This window comes from Peromyscus californicus, unplaced genomic scaffold (assembly GCF_007827085.1).
Source record: "Peromyscus californicus insignis strain IS unplaced genomic scaffold, ASM782708v3 Scaffold_7__1_contigs__length_154581171, whole genome shotgun sequence".
NCBI classification, from domain to species: domain Eukaryota; kingdom Metazoa; phylum Chordata; class Mammalia; order Rodentia; family Cricetidae; genus Peromyscus; species Peromyscus californicus.
The window spans coordinates 100187361-100210183 of NW_026294595.1; the positions used below are offsets into that span (position 1 = coordinate 100187361).

General features: G+C 42.0%; 1 protein-coding gene across 2 annotated transcripts in view; it reads right to left on the minus strand.

Annotated features, from left to right (window-relative positions):
- Window positions 1-21783, minus strand: part of Secisbp2l (SECIS binding protein 2 like) — a 51150-nt gene extending 29367 nt beyond the window's left edge. For both annotated transcript variants that reach the window (XM_052723137.1, XM_052723136.1), the window contains exons 1-7: window positions 21637-21783; window positions 12110-12288; window positions 10001-10325; window positions 8337-8472; window positions 3150-3376; window positions 2872-2896; window positions 2430-2545 (exon numbers count right to left, since the gene is read on the minus strand). In XM_052723137.1, coding sequence (XP_052579097.1) covers window positions 2430-2545; window positions 2872-2896; window positions 3150-3376; window positions 8337-8472; window positions 10001-10325; window positions 12110-12288; window positions 21637-21660 — 1032 coding nt within the window. In that variant the 5' untranslated portion in view covers window positions 21661-21783. The remainder of the gene's footprint in view (window positions 1-2429; window positions 2546-2871; window positions 2897-3149; window positions 3377-8336; window positions 8473-10000; window positions 10326-12109; window positions 12289-21636) is intronic.
- Between the last annotated feature and the right edge of the window lie 1040 nt (window positions 21784-22823).

Consider the following 22823-nt stretch of genomic DNA (forward strand, 5'->3'; position numbering starts at 1 on the left):
ACAGGCGCTGGGGACTTCACCTTAGGTCCTCAGGCCTGCACAGCAAGCGTTCTTACCACTCAGTCATCTCTCCAGTCCTACACTCAGTGAAGGAAGTATCTGCTGCATCGGGGGTGAGGCAGGAGGATCTCTGTGAGTTCCAGGCCAGCCTGGTCTACAGAGCGAGATCCAGGACAGGCAGGACTATTACACAGAGAAACCCTGTCTCGGAAAAAAAAAAGAAAAGAAAAGAAAAGTGGTTTGCTGCTTTAAAAATCTAGATCACCATGCATCAAAGTTAAGTCTCTGATAAAAATATCTCGAAACGCTGCACTATAAAAAAGTAGCACAAGGACTAGTGAGACCATTCAGCAGCTAACAGTACTTGTGGTGAAGCCTGGCCGACCTGTGCTGGACCCCCGGAACCCGTGAGAAGGCGGAAGAAGAGCACTAACTCCAAAGTTATCTGACGACCTACACACACTCACACACAGGAAAAACAAAACTAGTATAAAATACGGGTCAATGTTTTCTGTGGGACTTACCTTCTAAAAGCCTTTTAAAGTATAGGAAACAATTAGAAGTTGCAAAGGGGCATAATATTTTGACTTAAGAAAGGAGTTAGTATTGGGAAAAAGCAAGTATATACTTAAGAAAAATACTAGGACAAGGAAACATCAGTAGCAGACAGACAACACACTGTCAAAATTGGGCTGGACTGAAGACAGACACCAAATGAGCAGAGCTGCTAGCTGGAGTGGCATATGCCGCCACTTGGGGATGAAGGGAGGAAGGTCACAAGTTCAGAGCAACCTGAGCTAACAGCAAGATCCAGGCTAGCCTCTAGGGAAAGACCTTCTCAAAACAAACAAATAAAATACACTTAACTGCTTAGCTTCCTTTTTTCCCACCAGTTATCAGGTAAAGAGAAAGCATTTACAGTGTTTTTCATCTCAGGGTTATTTCCCTTAATGGACACAGATACAAAACAAACCAACAACAAAACAAACCAGGCCAGGACCCAGACCAGGAACTTCAGAAAGCAGGAGGTTTCAATTTCAACAGAAAAACTCAGTAAACATCTTGCAGGCTTTGTCTAACCTTTACCATCAAATAAAGCTGAAGCCAGATAGCCTCACAAGCCTGAGCCACAAAATGGCCTGATTCTGCAGAATCACAGGGAAGGAACATTCCTTCTGTTTTCCTGACAGCAAGCAGAGCCTAAGTCAAGGAGTTATCTCAAGTGTTCATCTCAGGGAGGCCAAGAGCAGGCAGCAGCTGGTATACACAATCCAGTATCTTGTTCTTACTTTTGGTCCATTCATATTTATATGACAGCTTTAATTTCTTAACTGGACATAAAGATCCAGGAAGTCTATCTAAAATGAAAAATAGAAATAATGACCAATAAACAATTCCCTGATTTGACAGCCAATCAACACAGGAAGAACAGTCCCTGTAAGTACATAGCTGTGCACAGCCCACTCTGATGACTGTCCGGAGAGTGCCCAGTCTAGTCACACTGTGGCACCAGGGAACCATCAATGTGACAGTGCCGCTAGCATGGAAGGGTTAATAAGCCACATCAAAATACCCATGGCTGAAAAGATGGTTCAGCAGGCAAAGTGTTTGCTAGCAGGCCTGATGACCTGAGACTGGTCCTTATTCTTGCAAGCTGTCCTAATCTCACACCCACAAAATAAATAAATGTATGTTTAGAACCCACAGACCCTACAGTCCTTAAGTTCAAACAACCATTTTTAAGAGAAGAAGGCTCCAATCTCTGAGAGGAAGGAAACAGACACAGCAGGTCAAACAGCAGGTGGAGGGTGTCCTTTTCTAAAACTACAGCATCCTCAACCAGACATGAAGATGAACCACTTACACCACATTCTCGCCACCCTCACTCAACACACTGCCATTTCATTATTTATGCTCTGCTAAGGCATTTAAGAAGTTTTAGATGTGAGAGCTCTCTGTGCACACGTGTGATGCACATGCATGTTGTGTTTCTGTCGTTCCTCAGATGGCAGCCTCGGGTGCCCTTCTTCAGAAGACAACCGCCTTTTTTAAAGACAGATCTCTCACTGGCCTGGGGCACACCAAGGCATACTGATTATTGCATAATCATACGTGTGTGCCCTCTTCTGTCTCTCTTTACCTCACTGTTTCCAGACAGTCTTTCACTGAACCCGAGGCTCACCAATTCAGCTAGGCTGCCTGCCTCTCATGCTCTGTGGTTACTGATGTGCACTGCAGCATGACAGTATTTTAAGTGGGGGCTGGGGATCCGAACTCAGGTCCTCATGTTTTATCAACAGCCCACAGCAGTTCACACTTAGATAACTTTGTGTACCTTTAAGGATAATGTGCCTACTACACCATTATTATGATAAATTTAACACTAGTCATCTCACACCTAATCAAATTTCCAACCTCATTCAAAGTACCTGTGAATTATTTCTCTGTTCAGTCTGCCTTCCCCCTCTAGAAAATGCCTGGTGTTTTTCCATCCACGGTCTTTTCTGGATTGCCTGGCAAGTTACTTTGGGCCAGTTTACACCACCTGCATCAAACGTGTGAAGATATTAAAGATTAGATTAGCTGATAATGGAGGCCAAAAAAAAAAAAATCTAAACAACTGAGTCACGACAGACATGGAATTTTCTCTGTAAGTTTAGAGTGGCATGTGCCTTCTTAGCAACACAAATGTCATCCTGCAGAATGCTCCAGATCACATTTTCTCAACTTGTTTGGTAAAACTATATATACTTTTCAATTAACTTGAATCACTGAAGTTTTGTTTATAGCCCTGGTAAGTGCCATACTTAAAGGAAAACTTAAAATGGACAAAGAAGAAAATACAGAAAAAACACTGCAAAAAATAAGTACCTGTACAGCCTGATGATTCCGCATGCTAAAAACATGAAACAGAAAGGATGGTTAGTTTCTAGTTAAGAGTCAACATGTCATACTTGGCAAATGTTTCAATTTAACCTAGTAATAAATATATTTATTAACAGTGTTTCATATTTTCGTGAATAGTAAATACCATTAAGGATTGCTATAAAGAAAAAAATGAATACTTCAGTTTCAGCAAAGGACACAATATACTGACAGCAAGACTAACAACTAACAGACAGACAGACAAACAAGTGAGGAATACGCACATTCATGGTCCCAGGATCAGGATTCCGCAGAGCGCCTGCCGCAGGCTGGTTGTTGTGCTTGGGGCTACAGTAGCCACTGTCACTGTCGATGTCAGCTTCGCTGGCCCCCTGCTCACTGGAGGACTCTGCAGCAGGGTGGGAGGCTCTCCTCCTCCTGCCTTTGGCTTTCCAGAGCATTGTGGCTGTGCTCTCTGAGAGAGACTTATTAGCAATGTCTGATGGGAAATCTACAAGGCAAGGCAAGTGGACAATTCTCTGTGATGACCAAGTTTATACAATCTTGTTAAATTATTAAGGTTCTAAGAAAAATAAAGTAACAGAGTCTGTAAAGGGAGAAATATGTGACTCTTTGAAAAGATCATATAAAATGTTCCTAATAACTTATAACATGGCATCATTATGAAAACAAAATAGTTGTGTCATAAAATACTGAAATCATCGGCCATTTAAGAAAGAGCATCGCCAATCTTTCAAAGTCACTGTCTGTGCCCCCACTAGACTACCTTCCCTGTCACCACTATCTGTGTTTAGTTTTCACTCAACTTCCTGTACAGATTTCCCACAGATTTTCGTATTTCTAAAAAAGAAACTGGCTGGGCAGTGGTGGTGCACACTTTTAATGCCAGTACTTGGGAGGCAGAAGCAGGCAGATTTCTGTGAGTCTGAGGTCAGCCTGGACTACAGAGTAAGTTCTAGGACAGCCAGGACTATTTACACAGAGAATCTAAAACAAAAAACAAAAAAAAAAACAAAAAACCCACAAACAAACAAACAAACAACCTAGTAACAACAACAAAAAAACAGTTTGGGGACTGGAGAGATAGCTCAACAGTTAAGAGCATTGGTTGCTCTCTCAGAGGATCCGGGTTCAATTTCCAGCACCCACATGGCAGCTCACAACTATCTGTAACTCCAGTTCCAGGATATGACACCTTCATACCAATGCACATAAAATAAAGTTAAATAAATTAAAAAAGAAATCTTTACTTTTACAGCTTTTGATTGTATCACTAAAATAATCAGCTATTATCTTATTCTCTGCTACTTCAACACTAGTTTTAAGATTCTGCTGATGGTGCTCTGGTTAATTAATGCCACTGTATACAAACTGCTTTTGCATGAATGAATATAACAACACATTTATCCTTTCTACCATTCACAGTATGCTTTGGTTGTTTCCAATTCAGGAGGCAAAGGTAGGAGGATCTCTGTGAGTTCAAGGTCAGCTAGGTCTGCAGAGCTGAGTTCCAGGACAGCCAGGGCTACACAGTTAGAGTATCTCAAAACAAACAACCCACTGTTGGTTGGGGGCAGAGACACAAAACAATCAAAATGTACGTTATATGTGTATGAAACTGTCAAAGAAGGAATTCAATGATAGCTAGCAGTCTGAGACACATGACAGCAAATGTATGTACATGAAGTTTCTGTAAGGCAAACATGAAAGGGTTGTACAGGACACAGATTCAAACTGGATCATGCTAAATCATTTTTGAATGGTTAAAACAACCTACATTCCAACAGTGATATATAAATATGCCCAATTTGCTGGGTGGTGGTGGTGCATGCCTTTAATCCCAGCACAAGGGAGGCAGAGCCAGGTGGATCTCTGTGAGTTCGAGGCCAGCCTGGTCTACAGAGCGAGATCCAGGACAGGCACCTAAACTACACAGAGAAACCCTGTCTCAAAAAACCAAAAAAAAAAAAAAAAAAAAAAAAAGAAAAAGAAAAAAACAAAACAAAACAAGTATGCCCAATGATTCAAACACACAATAATTGACAATGCCTCTCCAACTGTAACTTATGCCAATCTGCTACATAGAAAAGGTGGCTTATTAGTTTTAATTTGTACTCTATACTTAATAATGAGGTCAAGAATCTTTTCTGATGGTTTTAGCTACTAATGTTCTCCTTCTGTGAAATTCTGATTAATTTTATTTTCAGTGTGACTTCTGTGAAGTTTTCCACTGAGTTGTTTATTTTAATTTCACAAATATTAAGACATTTTTAAAGAGCTTGTTACAATTACCTCAACAATTCACAAGTTTTCCTTTTTCTACAGTTCTATTAAGACTGATTTGATTATTTGTTGATTTGTGTGTATGTGTCTGTGTGAGCTGGAGTTATAGGCATCTGTGAGTCCCTAACATAGCTACTTAGAACCTGAACTCAGGTCCTTTGGGAAAGCAGCAATCGCTCTTAACTGCTGAGTCCTCCCTCCAGACCCTCCCTCACAACTGATATAATTTGGATCTGTGTTGTTTAATACTATGTCATTGTGTTATGACAAGTCCTCATACTTTACTGCAAGATGGCTTTATATATTCTATGGAGGGGAATCCTGTCACTGGACACTAGGAAGGTTTTGGTATTTTTCTTGCACTACGATAACAGTTTAAATCTCTTTCAAAGGAGAAGCTCCACGTGAGCACACCTACTATGGATTAACCTCATCAAAAGAACGATCCCTAAATCCAAAATTGCTCCAGTTCCCTAGCCCCCAAGCCCCAAAGACAGTACACCACTATTTTCTTATTCTCACTAATCTTTAAAAATAAATAAATAAATAGACAAACTTTTCCAATCTTATAGTTTATTCTTTTAAATTAAACTGAAATTCTAAATTTTGGGAATGGTCCTCTTTCTGTAGTCAGGCAGCCACGAAGGAGCAGCTGCATTCTCTTTGCTCACTGGCTTTCTTTCTCATCTAAGTCTTGGTCAACTGAATGGGGTATAAATTAGGAGGCTGCAATGATGTCCGTATCATCCCCATGGACTTCTGCTCCCGTTCTTACTTACGACACTGATACCATAAACCTGGAGAAGGACAGCAATGTGGGAAGGGATTGGTAGGGTGAAGACAGGGCACATGGGGGTGGGTGGGAGTAGATGACCGTGGAAGTGAAGGTGACAGAATTCTCTGTGTACATGAATGAAGTTGTCAATGAACAAAGTTAATTAACTTAAAAAGCATTAAGCTGACTCTAAGCTTTAGTGCACAAAGGACACTTTCCAGACCACTGCTCCTTTATTTTAGAATTACTTTGTTGAATTCCCCCAAAATTCTTATTGGGATTTTAATTATAACTGTACTGAACGGCAGACTCACTTTGGGGGACGCTAGTGCTTGATAATCAGGTTTTCTAAGGTCTTACACATCAATCGAGGGGTCCCCTCATGGATCCCTAACTCTGAGTCCAGAAACTCCTGAATTCCTGTTGCTGCTGTAAACCTTAAACTGTTTATTTGTGTCACGTGGGAACACAGCTGATCTTTGCTTTTCTCTTGTATCCAGACAACTGGTTTGCTTTTTTGTTGTTGTTGTTTACATTTTATCTGTTTTATGTATGTGCATGTGTGTGGGCCTGAGTGCCACAGCTGAGCAAAGAGCTGACAACTTGTGGGAGTTGGATCTTTTTTTTTTTTGGTTTTTCGAGACAGGGTTTCTCTGTGTAGCTTTGCGCCTTTCCTGGGACTCACTTGGTAGTCCAGGCTGGCCTCGAACTCACAGAGATCCGCCTGGCTCTGCCTCCCGAGTGCTGGGATTAAAGACGTGTGCCACCACCGCCCGGCTGGGAGTTGGATCTCTTTATCCACTGTGCAGGTTCCAGGGACCAAACTCAGGTTGTCCAGTGTGACAACAAGTACCTTCACCTGATGAGCAATCTTGCAGCTCCCTTTCTTGACTCTAGCCCCCTTATATTCTTATTACATAATAATACAAGCCTGTTCAAAGGTAAAAACCTGCTACAAGTAGAAAGACCTACTTCTACAAAAACTAAGTAATTTTTATCTCTTAGTGCTGCCAGGTAATCCTCAGAAGTTAAAAACAAACTAAGGAATGAAAACGCTGAAAGTATACACAATCTGTTCAAATCATGCCTCCCAACTTTTATGTTCCAGGAGGCTATCTTTTTGATGACTTAAGGAACAAAGTACAGACAGTCTTTTTGCTGTTTGTTTGTTTATTTGTTTTTGAAACACAGTCTCTCTATATAGCCCTGGCTATCCTAGAACTCACTCTGTAGACCAGGCTAGGCTCAAACTCAGAGATCTGCCTGCCTGTGCCTCCTTGTGCTAGGATTAAAAGTGTATACCTCCACCACTACCACCAATTTAAAAAACAAAAAACAAAAACAGATGTGATGGCACTTTCCTTTAAAACCAGTTCTTGGGAGGCACAGACAGACAGATCTCTGAGTTTGAGGCTAGCCTGGTCTACAGAGTAAATTCCAGGACAGCCAGGACTTCACAGAGAAACCCTGTCTCAAAAACCAAAACAGTGTGTGCTACCACGCCTGGCTCAGACAGTACTTTTAAGAATCTTGCTAAGGTTTACAAAAGGATGTAGAATGAGTCACTGTGAGGAAGAACAGATTTGGACCACATGACTTTCCTCATAACTACTCTAAGCATGGCAGCCTATTAAACACACTGCCTTAGGCCTTACAAGCCACACAGCACTGGAAGATCAACAAGATGGCTTTCAACTAACTCCCAGATCCTCTTTCTGCTCCGGAAGGATCTAAGCACATGTGAAACATCATACCATTAACTATCCACCAGGAAAGGCTAGACAACAGAAAGCAACGAGCCACCTAGTTACACCAATCCAGACCTTGTCTGGAGGATTCTCTTGTGAGTGAGTCTTTTTAAAAGTTTTTATGAGCATATATCACTTATATGTAATAATGAATTTCATTATGACATTTACAAATTTTTAAAAATTCATTTTTATGTTTAATAGGGAGAGGGTAATGTGCCTGTAAGTACAGGTGCTCATAGAGCCCAGAGGCATCAGATTCCCTGGAGCTGGAGTTACAGGCTGTTGTGAGACACCTGGCATGGCTGTTGGGAGCCAATCTCCCGTCCTCTGCAAAAGCAGGAAGCATTCTTAAGCACCGAGCCATCTCTCCAATATTCTTTGAGACAGGCTCTCAGTATGTAGCTGAGCTTGTCTTGAGCGCACAAGGCAAAGAGAATCCCTAGCACAAGCTAGCTAGCTAGACTGGCCAAGACAGCCAGGTCCAGGTTCATTGAGTCTCTACCCCAACACCCCGCCTTACCCCCCAATATGTAGGGAGGAGAGCGACTGAGGACACTAGGCATCAACTTTGAGACAGTACACACGCCTACCCACACGTGCAAGAATAAACAAGAAAACAAACAAACAGGCCTCTGCCTTACCAGTCTGCTGGGAAGCATCCACCAGAAGCACAATCTTGGATCGGTTATCGGGACCTGCTGAGCTTGTTTCTTTCTGAGTGGCCACATTCTTCACCTGCGGTCTTTTGTTTTTTATATGTTGTTGTAAAAGCTGTGGCTAAGTTTAAAAGACACACACACGCACACATAAAAAAAGGAACCCAGTAAATGTACTAAACATCAATTACACATCACATTCATCACAGAAAGACCAAAAGGTGCACCACAAATCAGGGGCTCTTAGCTGATTCTGAGAAAGTATTCACTAAGAAGCATCACAAGCTAAATAATGTACCATAAGCACATTTACACAATATTTTTTGGATAATTATTAACACTATGATTAGTAAAATCTGAGTTGATTTTAGTGTTTACCTGCATTTTTATTTTTTTAAGTCAATTATTAACAATTAGCAAGATTTTAATAGTGCCATATGAAGGGCTAAACATTTTTATTTTAAAAGGTAGTAAAAGCATGAAAAGTTACCCAGTCACTAAATTTGGGCTCATAACAAAGATGAGCAAAATATTTCTACCTTGGTGTCCAAACAGAAAATATTAAAAAGCTGATTTCTTTCTTCAAATTTTTAAAAATTGGAGCAATTACTCCTCAACAGCAATTTATACACCAGAACTCTGAATTTAACTTCCACTTCCTGAGTCGGAACTAGTGGGAAGGTGTGCTGAGAAACCCCATTCTTCGAACACCTGGAAAATATACACGACAATCTTACTTTTTAATACCTATTTCCTTTCATCCTTGGTGGTCCCAAAAAAAAGTTCCCTTGACCCACAATGTTTCCACGAACCAAGGCAAAAATATTTTCAAATTCATTTCTGCGGCTTATTTATTTTTAATTTTAAAAAATTATGCCAAAAGGCAGCAAAGACTTTCTACCGAGGAAGCTAGCTAATGGAACTTGGGAGAGTGAGAATTCTCCACAGCAGTAACGCAGAGAAATGTCTTCCATCAGCTCAACAGTGTTGGCTACAAACAGGCTTTTCTTACAGCTTCAATAAAGGCCCTTAACAGAAAAGCAGCCTAGGGGAAATAGAACTCTCCCGTGACTTCAAGGAGGACAGCACTGCATCTTTTATATATATACATATATATATAAAACAAGTCCAACGCTGGCCTTGAACAGAAGTGGCTGCGTCACTGACTTCTTTCTTACTCTCTTAAGTGACAAACTGTTTTTCCTACTAACGACTCAGAATCCAGACCCTGAGGTTGAAGGGCTATGAGGAACCACTAACACTGTTCTTTCCCATTCTCCTGCTGCCTGCAGAAGACTGAAACAGCTTGAGGCACATTAACATTCAACCACATGATCCATTTAATGTTGACATCATCGCTGTGAAGTGATTTTAGCACAAAATTGAAATAATTTAGAAATAACTGTGCATTGTGTTTACGTAAAACTCAATGAATGATCATGAAGATGACTTTACATTATCAATCAAGAGTGAGGGGGAAATAAATACCACAGGAAAAATGATTTTTTAAAATATGCCTCTAACACTTTCTACTTCGTAGCAAGTGAAGCGTTAAAGGTCAATGGATACCAGCAGTAAATTACCTATACTAGTGTCACCAACAGACATACCGCATTTAAAAACTACACCTCAAGAAAGTGGCCACTCACTTTTGGCACTACCGGCCCTCTGTTACCGTTCCGGCTCCGATGACTGGACAACGGGAAGGCCTGCCCCAGCTGATGTGGACGCTCCGTGCATTCTGTGGTTATGGCATTGACAGTGTTCGCAGCCTGGAAGGTGCTGGAGTAAGGTGCAGGAAAAGGGTGGTAGAAGCCCATAACTTGGGCGCAGGGCGCTGGCATCAGCTGGTAATAGGTGTACTCTGTGGACACAGGTGGCTGAGCAGATATAATGGGGTAGGCAAGGTAGGGTCCAGTAGGGTTCGGGCTGGGCTGTTGCCATCGTATATCATTGTTATATAAAGGAAATTGTCTGTGAAACCAAACAAAACAGAAAAAAATCTATCAACGAGTCCAAGAGTAATATTAAAGCAGAACAAACAATAAAGACAGAAGAGTGCCTTCATAATAATTGTAGGGGAAAAGGCAAAACTAACGCCATCATGTGTTATGCCCTGTACTTATAACAACACACATGGTAGTATAAAGGGATCTAGCCTGAGAACTTGCCGAATTCCACATCCCTCTGAGTCTGCTCTCAAACCTCTCACGATCTGCTTGCCTAAAAGTGAAACCCCTAGCTTCCGCACCTAAACACGACCACCCATAGTTCGCGTCCAATACTGACAACTGCCACAGCCTTCTGCAAAAGCCGAGCACCCTCAGGGAGTGACCCCCCCAACACCTCCTCTTCCCCTAATCACTAAGCCAATTCGGGTCTCGGCAAGGCTTCTCTCCTTGGCAACCCAAGCTCCAAGTCCAAGGAAGTCAGGAAGAAGACTTCATTGATACCTTTATCCTCTACTCAGTTCCCACAAAGCTCATAAGATGCTGTCTTGTCCCAGCAGCCCTCTCATCAATGGTTGCTGTTGAGGAACAAGGGGTCCCTTTTCTCGCCTTTGCAACGGCAAAGCAAAATGGAAGACAAGGTTGACTACCAAAATCCTAAAAATACTTAAAAGATAATCTGAAGGATGGCTTGCTTATGAATTCCTAATGACTACCTCACATTAAGGCAAGAAAACAAATTTCTCATAGTGCACATGGCTATTTTGCTACAGAGAGAACTAGTATTATTGTTTATAGAAATGCTCTACATTATCTGACAGTGCAATCTTTAAAACAACAACAATAACAAAAACGGGGCTCATGAAGCCTAGGCTAGCCTTGACTTCAAGGATGACCTTGAATTCACGATCCTCCTGCCTCTACCTCTCCATGTCTGTGACACCACACCCAACTGACACAAAGATTTTCAATGAAGTCTAAGTTCAACTGAGAAGGGTTCTTTAGTTCTACTGTTTGCCTAACTTTGAAAAGTCTGGAGTAAGAAACTCAGGATCTTCACTGGGGCGTTACTATTTCACAAGGTAGTCTGTTAATGTGTGTAATCACACATCCAGAATTTTGCAAAGAATGTGCTCTGGGATGAGAGTATGCCACAATGGGCTACAGATGTGTAAATACTACTTGCTTCAGCCCACAGACGATTGCACAGAGTCATAGAGCCATATCTGCCTCATCCATTCATCCCACAGTGCTGAGAAATACCATTTCCTGTACACGGCATAACTTGAAACAGGCAATGCGATGAACAATACAATGAACTGCAGCAACGAGGGCCCCAGCAGACCTCTGGAGGGTCAGCAAGCATACCCCACTATTGCAAGCCCCGCCGGGTCCTACAGGCACATGCTATTGGAGCTACCGGGACCGAGCTAGATTTGGGGAAGCAGCAGAAGTACATACTCAATCATGGCACCCCAACACCTGTCCCTCATGTCTCCTTCTTGTGCCAGACACTGTCCTGGCAACTATGAGATTAAGCATTTAATCTCAAAAAAGGTTTCTTGTATTTCACATCTCCCTTGGGTCACTATACTGCAATATATTTCAATGGCATGCTCAGAAAAATGCATTTCCTCTTACAAAGAATAAGAAAATAATACATGTTGACAGCTTTCAAATTTCTGCATATTTTTACTTCTTCTTAAAAATACAAACAAATATTAAAGTTTGAAAGTTACAAAAGAAAAAGATTAATGGACTATGCCAAGTTCTATATCCCCACCAATGAAACAAAACTAAAGATATTACCTATTGGACTGGTTTTCCTGGACAAATGGGTAACAGGTAATCAGATAACTGGGGATTGGCGTTGGCTCGACACCAGAAATGCTTCCATTATCGTTTGGGAGAGCCATAGGGAGCACAAACGCATCCAGATTCTTCTTCTGGGGAATAAATGGCTCTACTTCAGCAGACAGTTTGACATTCTTCAAAGAGAAAACAGAATGCATGGGTTACAAATGAACAACCAATACACATTTGGCACTTATAACGACCCTCCAAACAGTACTCACAGAACACACAGAAGGAACGGCAATGTCAACTTAAAGTAAGCGGATAACCAGGAAACCAAGGAAGAACTTAACAAAAGTCACAACATTCCAATGAAATCATTTCTTATGCAATGGAGCTGCTAAAATAATCAAAAACTATAAAGAAGTCATAACTCAGCTCTAAAAATACAGTAGTAGTAAGAAATCTAGCTTCTCAGACAAAACGGTATTTTTTGCTAATTTCGTAAGGGGGAAAAGTCTTATTCAACTTAAGTTCTGAAGAATAATTACATTTCCTTGAATAGTTGAAAAAGTAGTCTATTTCTGCCCATGGCAGGAAATTAAGTTTTGTATCATTAAATTACAATGAAGGGAAATGTCTAAAATGAGTCAAAAACATAGGAGAAAAATTAAGTTTCATGGTTAAGTATGGAGGGAAAGAATGATAGTAATTTTTTCCAGGAGATACCCAGACACTAATGTGACCCTAACACCGACTTCCATGTCAGTCTCCCCCATTCCTGTGTATCTTTTCTTATGATACAGTTCCAAAAAACTAAAAGCCATGGAAAACTACCCTCTGGGAAAACACACCCATGGAAAAATATTAAGAAATGAGCTCTCTACCCATCAGGACAGGAACACACTCTTAGGAAAGAGGCACCTGGGGAGCTTAGGGGTCCCTGGGAAGTTCTAGATCTTAGAGGAACTTAAAAGCCATCCAACGTGTTATCAGGTTGTACGCTGATTTTAGTAATTTTCTGCACATTGCATTTAACAAATTTAAGTTTCTGAAACATAAAAATATCTGTAGGACGTGGGCACGGCAGCTCATCCCTGTAATCGTAGGAGACTAAAGCAGGAGAACGGCCAAGAGCCTGAGACCAGCCTGGGCTAAATAGTGAGTAAGTCGGCCCAGATATAACAAGACCCGGTCTCCCTACAAGGGGGTGGGTAGCAACTGGGGGTCAAATCCAACTGGTAGAGTACTTGCCTAGCATGCACAAAGCCCTGGGTTCAATTTCCAGCACCACATAAATTGGGCATGGTGGTGCAGGTTTGGAATCCCAGCACTCGAGAGGTAAAAAGTCAGGAGGATCACAAGTTCAAAGTCATCCATCCTCTGCTACATAGAATTCAATGCCAATCAGGTCTAGAGACCCTGTCTCAAAAAGAGAATAAAAAAAAAGCAATCTATGGTATAGTTTTCAAAATCAGAATGTTAACCATGTAAATTCATAATCTAAAAAATACTAAACACCTTCTTATTAAAACAAAGTTGGTGAAATAAGTCAATATTTCTTTCTTTTTTTATTTTTATTTATTTTATTTTATTGGTTTTTCAAGACAGCCTCGAACTCACAGAGATCCGCCTGGCTCTGCCTCCCAAGTGCTGGGATTAAAGGCGTGCACCATCACTGCCCGGCCGGAAGTCAATATTTCAACCACTCAAACAATTACCTTAAAAAACAATAGTTCTAGATGGTAATGGTGGCACATGCCTTTAATCCCAGCACTTGGGAGGCAGAGGCAGGGGGATCTCTGGGAGTTCGAGGCCAGCCTGGGCTACAGAGTGAGTTCCAGAACAGCCAGACTACACAGAGAAACCCTGTCTCGAAAAACCAAAACCAAAAACAAAACAAAAAACACAAAACCAAAAACAAAATAATCCTAACTAGGACATTTTCCTGCTAAAGTCATTAATGTGACGTTTAATAAAAGCTCCCACAAAAACACAGGTCTCTTTTCTTACAAAAGTAATAACAAATGCATGAAAAGTTAAAGATAAGGCGTAATGGACAACTTTTCCTCAGAAAAGCCAAACGATCCCTCAACAGTCTGGGGTATATAGGAGAAATGCTCGTTAACAGTGGAGGAGATAGATCTGCACTATTAGCAAGGTTCCTCCCTCCCTGCCCCACTGAACTGTGAGTCAGCATTCACACTATCAGCCAAAGCTGAAGGAGTAAGAACACCTACTTGTGAACTACGGATGGTTTCCTGCAAGACAATTCTGGCAAAGCACCTTCAAGTGTCAGGGAGCTGGCAATTCTCATTCTGCCACTCGTTAGAACTGAAAACTGATACACAACATACCAATAAACGATTTACTTGGGTAAAGAAGCTGACTTCCTGGGCTGGAGAAATGGCTTAGAGGTTAAGAGCGCTGACTGCTCTTCCAGAGGTCCTGAGTTCAATTCCCAGCAACCACATGGTAGCTCACAACCATCTGTAATAAGGTCTGGTGCCCTCTTCTGGTCATACATGCTATATACATAATAAATAAGTAAATCTTTAAAAAAAAAAAAAGAAGCTGACTTCCAACAATTCAGATAATAAAAACTTGTTTTATATAGTTTATACACATGCACAAAAGCAGAGAAATCCTCTTTTAATTACACTAAAATGTAATTTTTAGGATTTCTTTTAAAAACCAGAGTCTTTCTGAACATGGAAGAACTCTGAAGAGTTGTAAGATCTAGACTAATATTTATTAAGTTTCTATAAAGCAAGGAATACGAATACACTGAAGAGTCTATAATGAAGAAAAGAGTCATAGTAATTAACTATGAACAGTTTTAAATAATACTTTTCTTGCTTCTTCCCCTGTGCCCCTCCCCCAATAAAACCTCATCAAAATCAAAACAACCTAATCAATTACTTTGGTAACAAATTCAAATTCTTGTTCAGATCAAAAGTTGCAACAAACTTCTGCACACAGCCTAATTTGCATTTTATATAAACATGTTATAGCCCCAGGTAACTTGATCAGAATGTATGGCTACTTAAGCTGATGTGTACATGCGCGCGCACACACACAGGCACACACACACATGAATGCATCCTCGAAGACAAAGACTTGTACTGGTTTCTACTCTAAGTGCAATTCTAGACACCAAAGTTCAACAATAAAATTCACAAACACTGAAATGATCCTTTGTTTTTAGCAAAGTGAGAGAGAGAGAGAGAGAGAGAAGCTACTGTGGTCAACAGCTGCATGGGTAGAAGATGTCACCAGAAGGAACAGACTGACAAGCTTTCTCTACAGTTTCAACGTTACATGTTTTCCGAAGTTGTTCATTGTGACTCTGAAGCTTTCAATGATCTACCATACACCTAAACAAACAGCCCAAAAAGCAATGCTGAATGCAAATAATCCTTTAAAATTCAAATGTCAAAATACAAATTTTGTCAATTTTTAAAGTTAGTATAGAAATCGAAGAAAATATCTTTGAAAATATTGAAAAATTAGACTAGTTACTTTATATATTATTCCTCAGTTTGAATTTCCATGTTTTAGTCACTAATTTTTATTGCCATTTTTTAAAGGGTCTCACTATTTCCAGACTAGCCTTGAACTCCTGATCCTCCTGCCTCAACCTCTCATAGGTATACACCACACCTAGCTCATGATCTATATATTTATATAGACATATTTTAAAGGTTTCTTTCCTTTTTAATTATATGTATATATGACTATATGTGGCTATGTGTGAGTAAGTGAAATAAGTGAGTATGTGCAGCTAGAGGGGTAGAGTCCATGGAGCTGGAGTCACAGGTAGTTGTGAGCCAACCTATGTGGGTTCTGGGAATTGAACTTGGGTCCACTGACAAGTCCTATGCTCTCTTAACCACTGAGCCATCTCTCCAGCCCCTCATAATCTATATTTTGAGAAACTAAATTTTATAGAAGGGAACTACTACCTTACTGTAAAGAAAATGTAAATATGGGCTAGAGAGATGGCTCAGCAGTTAAGAGTATTGACTGTTCTTCTAGAAGACACAGATTTGATTCTCAGCACCTACCTGGAGTCTCTAACTCCAGCTCTAGGGGATCCAGTGCCCTCTTCTGGTCCCCATAGTCACCAGGCATGCACATGTGCAGACATGCATGCAGTCAAAACACTTACATACATAAAATAAAATAAAAAAATAGATATAAAGTAATAGTATAACCACTGTTGTGTACTATCAGCTTCAAAAACCCAAATCAGTGGTAAAACTATCTTTCACAAGTTATCTCAGAATTTCCTAAGTTAATGAAAAATTTGAGTAATTCTGTCTGTGAAAATACTTACGCGGCCAGGCGGGAGGCACAGCCAGGCGGATCTCTGTGAGTTCAAGGCCAGCCTGGGCTACCAAGTAAGTTCCAGGAAAGGCGCAAAGCTACACAGAGAAACCCTGTCTCAAAAAAAAAAACCAAAAACAAACAAACAAACAAAAAAAACAAAAAACAAAAAAAAAAATACTTACGCATTTCACTCATTTTTGATTTTGAACATATTAAAGCAAATGTCAATAATAAAATGACATTTATACAAATAACCTTGAGAGAGTCCATTAGCCACGCACTGGCTCACAGAGCCTCGGGGACAGCCACTGCACCGAGGTGACCGGAACACAAGCACAGAGCACTCAAAAGCACATCGCAGCAGAGAATGCATCCTGAGCTCCTCCTCCGAGAAGCCTCCAGGAGAATGCAAATCATCTCCCAGATTAAGCAACAGAAAAGTGACACCCACCTAAAATCAAAACTGAAGCAGAACATAATGAGACATTCTCCCACAGTGAAACCTCAGAGTATGTACCACACACCCACAGGAAGGACGATGGAAGCCTCCACATTCTATGTGAAGGGGAAAATGCATCAGACATTAAGGTGCTTTTTACACCCTCGGGACAGATAAAATAGGTGCCTTCGAGGGGACATGAATGAACCAGATACCTGCTGCTGAACTGTCGAAAAGTAAACCACTTGCAAGACAAACTGTAACTGTCAGTGTTCAAAATTTAAGAGCATACTGAGGAAAAGGCCAGGGGATTTACACAGAGTAACCACTTACCTCCCGACGCACACACTTTTCCACAGGACTATTAAAGCCTGTCAAAACCTGATGGTTTTCTTCAACAACAACAGAAAGTCACCATTTTACACATAATATTAATGTTCACATACCTAATTTATTAATTTCTGCTTTTACATTTATTTTCTTTCTTGCTTTATTTAAAGTTTCTCCCCCAAATTCTTGCCTTGGACAGATAATTTTATTTTCCTTTTTAACTTTGACACACACAGAGTATTCATGACTACACATCTGTCTCAGAGTAGCACTTCAGTCATATCTCATAGGTTTTACATGATATGTATATTTTCTTCATAGCCTATTTATTATTCTTTTTGTCTCTGACCTTTGATATTTAGTTAATATTTTTCTAAAGACTTGTCATTCTGTTTTTAATATAAAGGCTTAAAAATTTCCAAATGTTTTCACTAAATGAGCACATTCCCTAAGAGTATTATTTAGCCGGGCAGTGATGGCACAGGCCTTTATTCCCAGCACTCAGGAGGCAGAGGTAGGAAGATCTCTGTGAGTTCAAGGCCAGCCTGGTCTACAGATTTCCAGGACAGCCAAAGGTACACAGAGAAACCCTGTCTTAAAACAACAACAACAAAAAGAAAAATCCAAACAAACAAAAGTGTGTGTGTGTCTTAACGTCCCATAAAAAAACATCAGTTGTGTGACTGGATAATAAATGTTTTACAGTAACACTTAAAATACAGTTGCCCCTCACTGTCCAAGGCAGGTTACCAGACCTTCACTACAGATCTGACAGTCCATGGATGCTCAGCTCTTGGAGGGAGTGTGGTATTTACACACAGGCTGTTCACACCCCGCAGGTACTGTTTACCTCTCTCTCTACTACTTACAACTAACAAACCCAAGGGCTATGTAAGGGTCTATCTCTTAGACTGTGTTGTTTAGGGACAACAAAGACAGCCTGAACGTGTTCAGCACAGACTCAACTTTTTCTCCCTGAGTATTCCTGATCCAGTTGGTTCTCTCAGAGGTTAGAACCTGCAGATATGGAAAACTATGCATTTAGTTTGGAGTCCTGGATTTTGCTAACTGTTAAAACAATCGTATATTTTTATTACATGTTCACATGTATATGTGATGTGTATGTGGGATGTGAAGAGGACAGCTTTAAGGAAATGGTTCCTTCCTTTCTCTGTGGGTTCCAGGTCATCAGACTTGGTGGCAAGTACTTTTACCAACTGAGCCGTCTCTCCAGCCCAGTTTTACATTCTTATTTGTGACAAAACTGCACGAAGCCATAGGCATTCGTTGCATTTGTCTTTCTAGGAATGAAAGAGGCAAATACTCAGTGATTTTTATAGCTCCTTTTAGAAGACTGTACTTAATGTACTAAATAAAGTTAAGATGATTTTAGAGAACTGTGACAATATAAAACAGCCTGCAAACCTCAAGTGTCCTGTCACTTCTACGTTATTATTTATTCAAAAACTCCAAAACATTCCTAGATTTCCTAAAAATAGAGACACTGAATCTTTACAAACAAATTAATTCCATGATTTATTCTTCACATTCCTTTATACAAGATTTATTATTATTATTATTATTATTATTATTATTATTATTATTATTATTATTAAGAAAAAGGAGGCCTGAAGACAGCTTGATCCATGAAGTGCTTGCTGTGAAAGAATGAAGACTTGAGTTTAGGTCCCCAGACCCAAGGAAAAAGTTAGTGCAGAGGTAGGGCCTGTGGTCCCAGTGCTGAGGGCAGGCAGAGGATCCCTGGGGCTCACTGGGAGGTAGGGGCCTGTGGTCCCAGTGCTGAGGGCAGGCAGAGGATCCCTGGGGCTCACTGGAAGGTAGGGGCCTGTGGTCCCAGTGCTGAGGGCAGGCAGAGGATCCCTGGGGCTCACTGGGAGGTAGGGGCCTGTGGTCCCAGTGCTGAGGGCAGGCAGAGGATCCCTGGGGCTCACTGGGAGGTAGGGGCCTGTGGTCCCAGTGCTGAGGGCAGGCAGAGGATCCCTGGGGCTCACTGGGAGGTAGGGGCCTGTGGTCCCAGTGCTGAGGGCAGGCAGAGGATCCCTGGGGCTCACTGGGAGGTAGGGGCCTGTGGTCCCAGTGCTGAGGGCAGGCAGAGGATCCCTGGGGCTCACTGGGAGGTAGGGGCCTGTGGTCCCAGTGCCGAGGGCAGGCAGAGGATCCCTGGGGCTCACTGGGAGGTAGGGGCCTGTGGTCCCAGTGCTGAGGGCAGGCAGAGGATCCCTGGGGCTCACTGGGAGGTAGGGGCCTGTGGTCCCAGTGCTGAGGGCAGGCAGAGGATCCCTGGGGCTCACTGGGAGGTAGGGCCTGTGGTCCCAGTGCTGAGGGCAGGCAGAGGATCCCTGCGGCTTGCGGGCCAGCCAGTCTAGCTGCATCAGTGAGCTCTGGGTTCAGTGAGGCAAAGCAAGGTGAAGAGCAATGAGGAAAATATCTACCCAACCCTGACCTCTGACCTCTACATGCACAGAATGCAACTTATTTCCCCAACACACACACACACACACACACACACACACACGAAAATGCATCATACCAAGTAATAACTGTCCTTGTAACAGCTAACTCTGGCTGTTAAAAATTGAGCTACTTGTTATTGACTTAATAGTAAGAGAGAATACTCCTGAGAGGCTCTTCCAGTTTTAAGATGATTTCAGTTGTTATTACAATTAGGACTATCCATCTAGCACGACATTACCAATGACTTCTCAGAACATAAGCAAGGCTTATCTTTTCATAAAATGAGCTTGTGTAAATGGCAATTTTAAAAGCCTATAGCACGAATGTCTTCGGACACAAATGTTTAGATTAAGTTATCCTTGTACAGTCCTTCAAGGATTTATTAATTATGTTAACTTGAAATGCAGCAAGTCTATTACCGAGCACAATTAAAAAATAAAAACAAACTAACTTATGTAAACTGCTAAGCACTACATCAGTTAATGCTGTAGGCGTTTTCAGAAATTCTGAATATAAGCCAGCAAAGGTTTAAAAGGAAAAACCAAAACATTTGGAGGGTGATGGGAATTTGACACAAATTCTTCTTGAGGGTTTTTACCTATCTAAATGCTGTGTAGTAGTTCTCCCACTACAGGCTGGGCTGAGGCAAGAGGTACGGGAGGGAAGAGGGAAAAAAAAAAACAAACAAAAAAGAACCTTCGATAGGAAATAATTTTGCATGGCTTTTTTTCTAGCTCTTAGATTTCCAAAGGTTTTGTAGATGGTGGAGTTTGTGGGATGACAGAGGAGGGATGCTCTCTAAACAGTCTGGAACACTTGCTCTTAGGATAATGACATGTAGAGAGCTATGCTAAACGCTACCATCTAAGTAGGTAATTACATTTCCTCTAAGATGAAAGGAGCTGTGAGTATACATACGCATTACCGGTTCCTGAGTGTCCACGAAGGCTCAGAATGTCCCACCCTTTCATTAGAGATGCACATGCAGGAAATTTCCTTTTCTTTTGTCAAACTTTGAAATCTCTGATTTTTTTTCCGGAATTACTTTTAAAAACGTTTTACTTAAATTTAAGACAAGCTGTAACAAAATACTCTGGGCCACAGGGAAGTGTGTAGTTATCAAGAAGCCCCCCCATCAATTTTCCTCTGATACTTTGTGCTCCTTAATAAAAGCAGACTTCTGTTCTCTTGAAACTTTTCTTTCCTTCTTAAAGTCTGTGTGGCGAGGCCCTGTGCAAAGTGCTGAGGCAGGAAGATCGACCCTAAGAGATCGAGGATAGAATAGACAATATGACAAGTCTCAACAACAGAAACGACAAAGTGCACAAAACTAGAAAGCTGTGTTTTGGCTTGAAATGAGTGTAATTCAAAATCAAAACTGTCCTTAACTACATATAAACATATACAGGAATTTGGGAGATGGCGTCTCGTTTATTCGCGTTCACAACTATTAGCAAAAATAACAGGCAAGTCACTAGTGTTTCTTCTCCCTTCAACTATGTGACTACCTGACCAAGGCTTTGGAAGAGAACTGACAGTAAAGAAAATTCAGAATCAAATTAAGACGTTTCCAGAGAAGCTGGGGGGAGGAGGAAGCATGACACTATTCTTGTAAGTTATTTTTCACACTGTCACTAGCCCTTCCTCCCAGCACTTACCAGCAAGAATTTGATGCAATCAAAAACTAAAGACACCACTAACGGAACTACTGTGCGAATACGAAAAGGGGGCTCAAAATGAACTCTTGCTGCACTTAAAAAGGATAATTATTTGCAAAGTAACTAGCTAGGGAAACAAGGGGGAAAGCCACGGTAGTCGCTTCATAAAACGAATACATTCCAGACCGTTGCAAGAGCAACGCTTGTCGCCGCTGAGCACAGACCGGCCCCGGTCCACCTCCCCGGGCCTTCCAGCCCAGACGGCCTGGCCCTCCCGGAGGCCGAGAGCAGCCGGGGCACTCGCGTACCTGCTCGGCCGGCGCTCGGTCCATGGCGCCGGCGTCGGGCGCCGGCTCTAGTCGGTGTGCGCGGCGCCGCGGGCCGCTTTCTCCATGGCCCCCCGCTCGGTCCCGCCGGGTCCCGTCCCCACCGCACCGCCGGCCGGACGCCGACTCGGCTACGCCACTGGCCCGGGAGGCGGCTCCAGCTCGCGGCGGTGGAGGCGGTGGCCGCCCCGGGGAGGGATCATCTGGGACGGAAGCCGAGCGGGGCCGAAAGGGCGGAGGCGCAGTAGGAAATGGAGGTGCGCAGGGGCGGGGACGGCCCGAGGAGCAACCCGAGCGAGCGGGGGCGGCTGGAGGACGGCCAAGGCCCGGGGCACAACCCGGTTGGGAGCTTCGATGTACACTCCTCCCCAGGACTGTTTTAACTGGGAGAGTTGGGCCTCCCTTGAACCCGGGACGCCTCTGTTCGGTTTTTGCTGCGAGCTCCGAGTCTCTTCAGGAGCCAAAACTGACTCGGGATGTTGGAAGAGCTTGTAGCTCCTCGCTAGTCATGGGATCCTGCCAGGACTCTAAAAGAATGAAAACAACACTCTTGCCCTCAGAAAAGTGCACAAATCAGTTGCATACACGGAGTGGCCGTGGGAAAGAAGCCCTGTTAAAATCTCCACAAACAATGATTAATTAATATATTGTTCAGGTTCAGACTCACATCTAGTCCCAATCACAGGTTGATTTTGCCCATCTTAAACCCTATATGTCCCCAGAATCTACATAACTGCCCAAGAAGTGATTATCTTCTCCGCTGCCTTCCCCCTATGCTTATGGATTGTTCCTTTTAATCTTCCTGTCATCGACGCCTTAAAGACAGAGTCAGCCTTGAAACTGGACGCTACTGTTAGATTCTCTCTGGGGAGTTAGGCACAGCCTCTAACACAAGCTCTCCAGAAGAGTTCTGGCTTGATAAAGTGAATCAGCTGAATTATATATTCTTCAGTGAAGAAAGAGAGTAGGCTTGGCTGCTGTTTAGGTCACTAGTGAAGGGATCAATGTCTGGAAAAGTGAAAGAAGTTTAAGAAATTTGCTTTGTCATCATGCTTCAGGAGAGGTTAGTCAAGCTTACCAATTGCCTTTTTGGTTAGTCTGGGTTATTAGTCTGATTTTACCTGAAGCCTCCAAGCAGAGGCTAGTCTATGAAGGTCCCAACTGTGCTA